At 47.3% G+C, this 11,825-nt stretch overlaps 1 protein-coding gene across 1 annotated transcript in view; it reads right to left on the bottom strand.

The window, feature by feature from the left end:
- The window catches only part of LOC306930872 (secreted frizzled-related protein 5-like), a gene marked incomplete at its 3' end in the record, with an annotated part of 23,032 nt that extends 11,859 nt beyond the window's left edge, over positions 1-11,173 (bottom strand). The window contains exon 1 of the mRNA XM_079511968.1: positions 9,979-11,173. Coding sequence (XP_079368094.1) covers positions 9,979-10,549 — 571 coding nt within the window. The 5' untranslated portion in view covers positions 10,550-11,173. The remainder of the gene's footprint in view (positions 1-9,978) is intronic.
- Between the last annotated feature and the right edge of the window lie 652 nt (positions 11,174-11,825).

Raw genomic sequence — 11,825 nt, forward strand, 5'->3', positions numbered from 1 at the left:
GTGGACAGAGGGAGAGGAGAGATGGGGTGAAGGATGGTAGGATGGTGGACAGAGGGGGAGGAGAGATGGGGTGAAGGATGGCAGGATGGTGGACAGAGGGAGAGGAGAGATGGGGTGAAGGATGGTAGGATGGTGGACAGAGGGAGAGGAGAGATGGGGTGAAGGATGGCAGGATGGTGGACAGAGGGAGAGGAGAGATGGGGTGAAGGATGGCAGGATGGTGGACAGAGGGAGAGGAGAGATGGGGTGAAGGATGGCAGGATGGTGGACAGAGGGAGAGGAGAGATGGGGTGAAGGATGGCAGGATGGTGGACAGAGGGGGAGGAGAGATGGGGTGAAGGATGGCAGGATGGTGGACAGAGGGAGAGGAGAGATGGGGTGAAGGATGGCAGGATGGTGGACAGAGGGGGAGGAGAGATGGGGTGAAGGATGGCAGGATGGTGGACAGAGGGAGAGGAGAGATGGGGTGAAGGATGGTAGGATGGTGGACAGAGGGAGAGGAGAGATGTGGTGAAGGATGGCAGGATGGTGGACAGAGGGAGAGGAGAGATGGGGTGAAGGATGGCAGGATGGTGGACAGAGGGAGAGGAGAGATGGGGTGAAGGATGGCAGGATGGTGGACAGAGGGAGAGGAGAGATGGGGTGAAGGATGGCAGGATGGTGGACAGAGGGAGAGGAGAGATGGGGTGAAGGATGGCAGGATGGTGGACAGAGGGGGAGGAGAGATGGGGTGAAGGATGGCAGGATGGTGTACAACCATGAGCAGTAGAGAGGGGGTCCTCCATGCAGTTATGACGTCCGACAGTAAGCCTGAGGGGAAATGGTGTGAGGCCTGGAGTCCTGGAACTGACTCACGCATACTTAACATATCTGAGATGGTTGTCATCAGTGGTGGAAAAAGTTATGTAGAAATACATGCATTACAAGTAAAAGTCCGGAATTAAAAGTTTGCTTGAGTGAAAGTATTGGTATCAAAATATATTTAAAGTACAAAAGTACTCATTATGCTGAATTTCCCATTTGATTTCACAAGTTTTCAAACGTATAAAAAATATAGGTCACAATGCGTCGCTTCGATATGCATTGTGAGCTTTCTTCTTTCTTCTTAGATTTTTTCCGTCTTGCATTTTCATTCTGTTTCACTCTCTCTCTCTCTCTCTCTCTCTCTCTCTCTCTCTCTCTCTCTCTCTCTCTCTCTCTCTCTCTCTCTCTCTCTCTTAGTTATAATTCAACTTGCTGCAATCTTCCTCATTTCTATTTCTAATTTATGCTTCATTGCTCCTACAGTAGTTTGGCTATTTTGGGCTATTTTCATTGCACAACATAGTCGTAAAGCAAAGTAAAAATCGGGCATAAAGCGTTTTTGTCTCACCGCAAACCTTTGGTCTGAATTAGGCTTTTACACTCACTCACTAACACACATGCACACACGCACATGTGCACACGCACCCACACACACACACACACACCCACACACACACAAGAAGCAGTCATATAGAAGATCTCACAGTGTCTTCATCTGATCCCTGGCTGCGAGTCTTGTTCCCTGCAGCCAGTGCATCACCGAGGCTTTTATGGGCAGAATGTTCCGTTTCAAGTATTGCGCCGGGTCACAATCTCACGCCTCATTTGGGCCCTTTAACTTACGAGCAGCAACACTTATGACATAAAACGGTACTGTTGCCGGGGATGAAATACGGTGTGTGATTTATGTCGTGAGGGGGCTAACATCTGTTTAACTGCAACACGCGGACAGACAGAGGAGGAATTAAACAGGGCCCCCCCGGGGCCCCCTAAAACACAGCACGCTCCTCGCATCTGCAGGAATCCTACGCAGAGAAACAAGAGAAAATACATTCTCAAAAAAGGCCTAGGCAGTCTTCTATGCACAGAGCATTGGATCACATTTTCCCCTTTCATGCTCGCAGCCAGAGACACATGAGTAGCGTCCATTGTGCTGCCGGGGAGGACCTGGCGGTGCCGCGTGTCTGACTTTATACTGTGGCTGTAACTGATCACTGGCCACATCAATGCACTACCAGGACAATGTAACTGATCACTGGCCACATCAATGCACCACCAGGACAATGTAACTGATCAATGGCCACATCAATGCACCACCAGGACAATGTAACTGATCAATGGCCACATCAATGCACCACCACGACAGACAATGTAACAGATCACTGGCCACATCAATGCACCACCACGACAATGTAACTGATCACTGTCCACATCAATGCACTACCACGACAATGTAACTGATCACTGGCCACATCAATGCACCACCAGGACAATGTAACTGATCACTGGCCACATCAATGCACCACCACGACAATGTAACTGATCACTGTCCACATCAATGCACTACCACGACAATGTAACTGATCACTGGCCACATCAATGCACCACCACGACAATGTAACTGATCACTGGCCTCATCAATGCACCACCACAACAATGTAACTGATCACTGGCCACATCAATGCACTACCAGGACAATGTAACTGATCACTGGCCACATCAATGCACCACCAGGACAATGTAACTGATCACTGGCCACATCAATGCACCACCAGGACAATGTAACTGATCACTGGCCACATCAATGCACCACCAGGACAATGTAACTGATCACTGGCCACATCAATGCACCACCAGGACAATGTAACTGATCACTGGCCACATCAATGCACCACCAGGACAATGTAACTGATCACTGGCCACATCAATGCACCACCAGGACAATGTAACTGATCACTGGCCACATCAATGCACCACCAGGACAATGTAACTGATCACTGGCCACATCAATGCACCACCAGGACAATGTAACCGATCACTGGCCACATCAATGCACCACCAGGACAATGTAACTGATCACTGGCCACATCAATGCACCACCAGGACAATGTAACTGATCACTGGCCACATCAATGCACTACCAGGACAATGTAACTGATCACTGGCCACATCAATGCACCACCAGGACAATGTAACTGATCACTGGCCACATCAATGCACCACCACGACAGACAATGTAACTGATCACTGGCCACATCAATGCACCACCACGACAATGTAACTGATCACTGGCCACATCAATGCACCACCACGACAAGGTAACTGATCACTGGCCACATCAATGCACCACCACGACAATGTAACTGATCACTGGCCACATCAATGCACTACCAGGACAATGTAACTGATCACTGGCCACATCAATGCACCACCATGACAATGTAACTGATCACTGGCCACATCAAGCCACCACCAGGACAGACAATATCTTTCACACCATGCAATTTGTCTCCCCGGACAAACGTGTATACAAACATTGGCCTCGTGTCGGGAAGATTTAAAACTGTAGTTGGGAACTTATTGCTTTAAACCATTGTTTTAATCAGGCCTGGGCTGAAGAAGGCAACTTCTTGCCGAAACGTTGGAAAAATTATGGCATCGTGACTACGAGCTGTGCTGCCTCTTTCCTCTCTCAGTCAAAATCAGGCCTGGGCTGACAGAAAAAAACAATTGAGAGTGGTGGTATTAGGGCTTGCTTGTTTGTGTGTGCCTCAACAGAACGGGGCAGTAGAGTATCTGCTATCTGCTTGCCGGTTAAGGCCGGTCTTAATACAGTATGACTAGTATGTGTTCGGTGGTTAGGGGTGGTCTACTCTTCCATTGGGACATTTAGACCCCCGTGTCGGGTAGGGCTATACTGGTTGACAACCAGTCCGGCCTGAGGCTCGTATGGCCAGCATCTCCCCTGGAGAAGGAGAGAACTACCTCTTGACTGAATGGTAGAGAGTGGGTCTGTCATGTTGTGGCAGAATCCAATTTGAATCCCAAGTTATGCTGCATTCACATCAGGCAAGCGGTAGACGGCAAACGGCAAAAACCTGCTGGACGGCACAGAACGGTAAAAAGATTAAATATTTTAACATTGATGCCGTCTGCCTTCTGCCGTTACCGTGGCCGGTTCTGGCTGCCATCCCGTCCTGTCCCGTTTACCGTCCTGCTCCCGTCCACTAAAATGACTTCTTGTTTGCCGTCTACCGCTTGCCTGATTCCATGTGCATAAAGGATTGCAGTTTTTGGGTTGTTTCTTTTTTTGTATTGTTTTTCCTTTACTGTGTAAAGCTGTGTTATACAGTTAGAGCACAACTGACTGTAATTGTTACAATATGTTACTGTGGAAAAATGCAATAATGTTTCTGTAATGCATTGCAAAATACAGTTAACACTTTGTGCCCCACCACTTTAACCCACAACCAGTGCCAAAGAAATCTGCGCAATGAGTTTACAAAACGCGTCACTTCCGCCTCCGCCGGATATGATAGCCGTCCATATTGGAGCCAAATTATCAGCCGAATTCTCAGCCAAATTCTCACTGTATTGGCACGGATTGCTTTCACTTTCTTAGCGCGATAAAAGTTTAGACTTTCATAAGGTTCCAAAGATCCGTGTGGAGGCTGTCTAACATGTGAGTAAAAATAATAATAAAAAAATAAAAATAATAATTATAATTATAATTATAATAACAGATTAAATTAGATTAAAGAAAGACGTAATATTATGTTCTGGCACAGGGGGGGATAAATTAACGTAATGCCACGTTCCTGGCCTTTATTTGGTTAAACATTGTAAATAAAGTCACTGTACATTACAATTGTATTGTAGAAATTAAAGCAATCGGTTAGTGTGCCATGTCTCTGCAAAATCTGACAAGATTCTAAGGAGCATGGCCAAATATTCTGATTTACAAAGGACTAATGTTAATTGCTGAAGGTAGGCCAGATCAGATTGAAGGGTGGGGCTCTCTGTGTTGAGTCTGACAGAATGAGTCTGGGCTGTGCTTACGGCTGCCTGCCTCCCCAGGTTCCTTTGGGCTCTCTCCAGAACCCGACTCCACTGCGGCTCCTGCCAGCCAGCGCTCTGTTTGTGTTGCCTGCTACAGTATCTCCAGACTTGTGTTTCATGTAATCACACCCCACGGGCCCCAAAACACATGCACACGCACGTGCACACAGACACACAGGCACGTAAACCTGCCGTAGATGCATGTACAGTACATACCTACATATGCGTACGCACAAATGTGGACCGACGCGTTCACAAGCAAACGCGCCCTCTTGCTTGCACACACAACCCCATTCACACCCATGCACGGAAGTGTGGACACACGCGCGGTTGCGCGCACACACACACACACACACACACACACACACACACACACACACACACACACACACACACACACACACACACACACACACACACACACACACGCATTCTTACAACTCACACATTTTTTGGGGAGTGCTTCCCTCACTTTGTGCACTGACAGTGAGGTGGAAAGTGAATTTAACTCTGTACTGCTAGTTTCCACAGGAGCCCTCCAACCATGCTATATCATGTAATTGCAGAATAGCTCAGATAGCATCTGGGAGTCCCAGACGGGGGGGTGTGTGTGGGTGTGTGTGTGTGTGTGTGTGTGTGTCTGTTGGGTGTGTGTGTGGGGGGGGGGGGGGGGGGGGGGGGGGGGGGGGGACGAGAAGCAGGCAGAAACGGCACTAGATGGCTGTGATTGATATGGGCCTTCCAGATCCATCTGGATTACCACAAGAATCCACAGATGATCGCGTCCAAAGCGTCTCCCCCCCGGTGCACTCTGACACCGCTGGGTGTCTAGGACGCAGAGTTATTCTAGGAGATAATTCTCACCTGCAGGAGCCTCTGTCTTATCTTATGCGTGCGTTTGTTGCCGTTATTACACGCGTGTGTGTGTGTGTGTGTGTGTGTGTGTGTGTGTGTGTGTGTGTGTGTGTGTGTGTGTGTGTGTGTGTGTGTGTGTGTGTGTGTGTGTGTGTGTGTGTGTGTGTGTGTGTCCGTCCACAAGCATATTTGATGAATAGAGATTTTGAAGCCTGTTTCCCTAACAGGTATACTAATAAAGAAGATTTGAGGAGTACGGCTTACGATTAGGACAGGGACATTTAGAGGTTAGGTTTCGTTATGCTGGCTGATTCATACTTGGTTTCACCCTGTTGTGAAATCACGCACCAAACATCTACAAACACGCTCACAAATGTGTCGCAGTGTGATGCTTTGTGAGCGACGTACGTATGACTTGGGCTTCATGGTTAGGGTTACAAATGTCCCCGTCCGTCCGTCCTAAAATATATAGTAAGTATAGTTGTGTGTGTATGTGTGTGTGTCCTCAGGATGGCCTCATCGGCACATCAGAGAAGCTCCAGTTCTTCATAGAAGAACAGAATGTCAGTGGCTACGCCTCCAGGCTACAACTGATACCAGTTCACTCTCAATTTCACACACACGCACGCACGCTCGCGCGCGCGCGCGCGCGCGCGCACACACACACACACACACACACACACACACACACACACACACACACACACACACACACACACACACACACACACACACACACACACACACACACACACGTCATCTCAAGCCCAATCCTAAAAACTGTTTCTATCTTCTAAATTGTTATTTCAGGAGCCATGTTCAGTTATTTCTCTCTCTCTCTCTCTCTCTTTCTCTCTCTCTCTCTCTCTAAATGTGTGTAATGACGATAACACACCATGCAGCTAATGCACAATATCAAACCACTCTCTGTAATCTGGGCTGTCTCCATGGAGTGTTTTATTAGATAAGATCAACAAACAGTTTGTGTGCGGACATGACAGATAAAGTTCAAGCTGTCTCGCTTTCTCGAGGAACATGTACAAAAAGAAAAAAAGAATGAGTTATTGGGGCTGCAAAGCCAATATGTCACATAGTTGATACTAGTCCTACAAAAACAGAACATCCATTTTCATAATGGAATAAGCTAGCGCCGCTTGAATTCACCAGAGCAGCTTCAAGCCATCCGTTTTCCCTTCATTTTTCCCCTTGTGCAGACCAGTGTTGCCATGTCTGCTTATTATAAGCGACTTTGGGCTTCTGTAAAATCTCTTGTAAATTGGTACCGATAGTTTTTTTTGGGGTGGGCTTGTGTCTTATGTGTAGTTGTTTTTCTTCCTTCATATATTCATGTCAATGACCACCAAATGAATAGCCTACAGCAGGGGTGGGCAACTTTGACAATGGAGAGGGCCTGCACTATAATTTCCACACTCTCTCCAGAGGGCCAATCTACAAGTCGATCTACAAGCTCAAAACGTGTTGCATTGCGACGCGCTTTGAACTTGTAGATCGGCTATTTTTGCTATATTTGAATTGAAATCCTGAATAATGTTTTGCTAATTTTGAATTGGAATCCTAAAAAAAAAATGTGTATTTGATTTCAAATGCATTTAGTTATCATTATGTTAACTTTATGAACTAAATACTAATACATTGGACATAAAAAAGACAATAACATTTGAATACTAGTCATTAGCTGAAATCAAGAATATATCAATGGTAGCCGCATTAAGTGATGGTGGCTCATGTATGGCCTACAGTATGTATTCTGTGCCAGATTTGTGTTGATTTGTGTGTTGATTTCTGATTTGTGTGAAAATGTTTCAAAAGTATTTCACATTTTGCATTTTTTTAAAGATTTGAAAATAGGGTTGCGATGCAACATGAGCTTGTAGATCGTCTATTTTCAAATTGCTGATGGTTATAGGTTTAAAGTGCTCGTGTGGCCTACGTATATAGTCATTTCTTTTGGGCTTGTTTTCAAAGACCTGTTGGCTTATTTCTCTCACAAAAATCTGGCAACACTGGCGCAGACATCTGCAGGCACCTTGAACGGGCTTCTCCGCAGCGTTTCTGATCCAAAGGGAAGATAGATCTTTATCATTTATCCAACGACTTCTCATAAAAAAAATAACTCGAAACGTTGCTATGGTTTAAAAAACGTTGCATTTCATCTTCCAACTGTACGTGCAGTACCGATGTGATTCTTCAGTATTTTTCAAACGTTTTCAAACATTTGCTGTTACTAAATGTTTCCCTTTACAACATTGCAGCACCGCTGTCGACATTGTTTCACATGAAAACGAAATAGAATCTGAACCTAAATTATATTGGACATTAAACAAATCAAATTTAAATAAATGGAGAAATCGTATTAAAGCATACACACGGAAAACAGATGGTAACAAATGGTTAAGGGCACAGAGTGGAATAATGAGATGGTAACGCGTTTTCTACAAGTCCCTCTTGAACGAGGAGAGAGCTACCCCTTGTATGCAACAGGAAAGGAGCTTTTCTCTTCTCTGTCCTCCCTCCCTCCTTTTCCTTTCCTCCTTTCTCTCCTTTTGTTTATTCTCTATCAGGGACAATCACACTTTGGCCATTCCCATTCTCCGGCCCCGCTCTCTTGTCCTGTCATGTCCACTAATTAGCAGGGCTCGGTAATTGGCCTGCTAGCTAATTGGCCTGCTGGCTGCCAGAGCGGGCTGAGACACAGTGGGGACTGTCCCCTTCACATTCTAAAGACCCTCTCTCTCTATCTCTCTCTATCTCTCTCTCTCTCCCGACTGCTTTTGTTAAGAATCTGTATTATGGGGAACACACACACACACACACACACACACACACACACACACACACACACACACACACACACAGACACAGACACAGACACACACACTCTCTCTCTCTCTGTCTGTCTCTTAGTTTGTGCCACAATCATCTCTGCCAGAAATTCAACAAAGAAACGCTGTTGTCATGGTTTGTCATTCATTGCGTAGCCGTTTCCCTCGCCACCGTCCGTTGCATTGTCACACGTTTAATGACACAATGCATGCAAGGCTTCCAGCTGTGGGGGACCATGACTCACAAGGAATTAGACATTCTTTTTCCAGTCTAGTGTAGGTCCCAGAAATATTGTCTAGATTGATGGATCGGTACCCATACGCTGTCTGCTGACATTCTGCGTCACTGTGCAGGTGCCCTCGAACGCACACGCTTAACTTTGCATCACAATGCATCACAATACATTAGTCTTAACTCTGCAAACGATCAGCAAGAGTGGAGTCTGTCTGTCTGTCTGTCTGTCTGTCTCTGCCTCGTCTCGTCTCCTGCAGGCTTGTGACAGGGAGCCTTCCTGAGATGTCCCACCTGTCCCTCATGCTGGCCCGTCCTCTGCAGAGCCTATAGCTGTCGCTAAAACTTTGTCTGTAAAATTTCAGTATGAACTCCACAGCGATTCCCCTGGCTGTGCTAGAGAGCATAGAGACCAGAGGCTCTGGTTCGGCTGCCTGTCAGCTTCAGTTTTTCTTTAATGTTATTCTTGTTATCACAATCCTCCGTTTGCCCAGGCGTTTTATTCAATACAAATGTAAATAATAGGAATTGTATACAACATCTTTGGTGAATTTATGCCTTTTACAGTAGTGCTCTTTCTTTTTGTTTGATAAAGCTAAATTATGATGGCTGTCATTGACTGTGCTACAGTATCAGTACATAATGACAATCATCATCCACCAACAGGACGGTTCTATATGAATAAATAAAACTACCGGTAGGATTAATCAGCATATCCTAGTATAATATCTTGAAAAAAGAAAAGAGCTATTTTGTTCTCATATCAAAAACATTCTGATATACATCACTTTAGGTATTATACCCTTGTGATGTCTAAACAATGTGCATGCATGTATACAGTCAAATTGGCATGATTTATCTCTGACCGTGAACATAGCGATAGTGTACATAGTGACAGTGTAAATACATTTTAAGTTAAAGGAGAATTCCATGCTAGAAGGCTTTTTTACCTTTATTTGTAGTTGTTACGTCCCCACCAAAGAGGTCCAGGTGTTATTTTGTGCAAAAGCTCCTTTTTACACCTTGACCTCTTTGGTGGGGACGTAACAACTACAAAGAAAGGTAAGAAGGTTTTCTAGCATGGAATTCTCCTTTAAATCTGTGTATACTGTATGTGCAATTGTCATCTACTCTGTATGTATGTTGGCGAGACCGCGCATGTTGCGTGTGGTTCTGCTGTCCTACCTGGCGGAGGGGTGACGTGGTTGGCGGCGAACTGCATGGGGATGCAGAGGTCGTTGTCGATGGGGAACTTGTCGCAGGTCAGCATCTCCGGCCAGGGGAAGCCGTAGGTCTCCATGACCGGCGCGCAGCTGTCCCGCACGGCCTCGCACAGCGAGCGGCACGGGTAGATGGGCCGGTCCAGGCAGACGGGCGCAAACAGCGAGCACAGGAACACCTGCGTGTCGGCGTGGCACCGCTTGGCCAGCAGGGGCACCCAGCTGCCCGCCTGCTGCTTGACCTCGGGCATGGTCTCGTGGTCGAGCAGGTTGGGCAGCCGCATCTTCTTGTAGCCCACGTTGTGGCAGAGGCGCAGGTCGGCGGGGATGTCGACGCACTGCGGCTGCTTGGTGTAGAAGCGCCCGTTGTGGAAGTTGTCCGACTGCCAGCTGTAGTAGTCGTACTCGTCGGCCGCCGACGAGGCGGTGGCGGTCAGGAGGAGGAGCAGGAGGAAGAGCGAGAGGCCCGGCAGGGCCTCTGCCGCGCAGGGGGAGCCCCGCCGCAACGCTCCCGGCGTCTGTCCTTCGCGTGCCATGTCTCTCCGAGCGTGCAGGCTCGACTCGTCACGCGCGTATCCAAAAAAGTCTCCCGAGGTCAGACGTATACCCCCAAAAGCAGGGAGAGGGGACTGCCGGCAGGCCAACGTAGGGCTAGACGCCTTGTGGTAATCCTTTTTTCTGTTTTGTTTCCCTGAGTGGTAAAGCCGGTGGTTAAAAAACAAAAGTAAGTGTTTAATTCCACTTCTTCCCTGGAGAGGCAGCCCCCCTATAAGCCGTGAAGTGAAATTCCTCCTCTGAGTTTGCGTGTGTGTGTGTGTCTGTGGGTGTGGGTGTGTGTGTGTGTGTGTGTGTACGGTGTGCGTGCGTACACACGCTCGCGGGTGCGGGCGTGTGTGTGTGTGTGTGTGTGTGTTATCTGTATGTGTGCGTCAGGTAGCTGCTAGAGAGGAGGCAATCAGGGAAAGGGTGAGAACTGAGAACAGTAGCACCAAAGCTCTGCTGAATTCTGTCTATAACTCTATAACCTGTACTCTTTTTCTCACTCCCCCCCCTTTCTCTCTCTCTTTCTCAATCACTCTCTGTCTGTCTGTCTGTCTGCCTGTCTGTCTGCCTGTCTCTCTCTCTCTCTCTCTCTCTTGTCGGTCCCCAGCAGTCTCCTGCTCTCTCTCTATCAGATTGGAGCTGTGGTGGAGAGTACCTAGGCTTTAAGAGAGGCAGAGGCAGTGGGTCCCGGCAGCTGCCTGCCCCCAAGCAGGCTCCGGGACCACTCTCCCTCCTACTGGCCTCCCCTGGACTCACTCACAGGGTGCTCAGCCAATCACAGCCCAGTGGGAGGTCCTACGGGAGCCTTGCGGACCCCCCCCCCCCCCCCCCCACAACCACCACTCCTGCCCCTTTTCTTCTTCAAAACCCCTCCTCTACTATAGATTGAGACTGTGTGTGTGTGTGTGTGTGTGTGTGTGTGTGTGTGTGTGTGTGTGTGTGTGTGTGTGTGTGTGTGTGTGTGTGTGTGTGTGTGTGTGTGTGTGTGTGTGTGTGTGTGTGTGTGTGTGTGTGCACGCGCAAGAGAGAATTATTTTGAGACACAAACATTCACATTCTCTGTTTAACTGTGATCTCTTTAGCCTTTATTGAAAGGGGTGTACGTTCTGTTAAAATATGCGATAAATAGCTCTATATTCATATATTGATCATTCCTGTGATTACTGTTTGTTCAGTAAAACGGCCCTCCCAGGTCTAAGCCCAAGGAGACTCGGGTTTGGAGGTTGGATGTTTCTCTGCTCTCGTCTGATGAGTTTTGCAATACTATCT

The sequence above is a fragment of the Electrona antarctica genome (assembly GCF_951216825.1).
Source record: "Electrona antarctica genome assembly, chromosome: 10".
In the NCBI taxonomy this organism is placed as follows: Eukaryota; Metazoa; Chordata; class Actinopteri; order Myctophiformes; family Myctophidae; genus Electrona; species Electrona antarctica.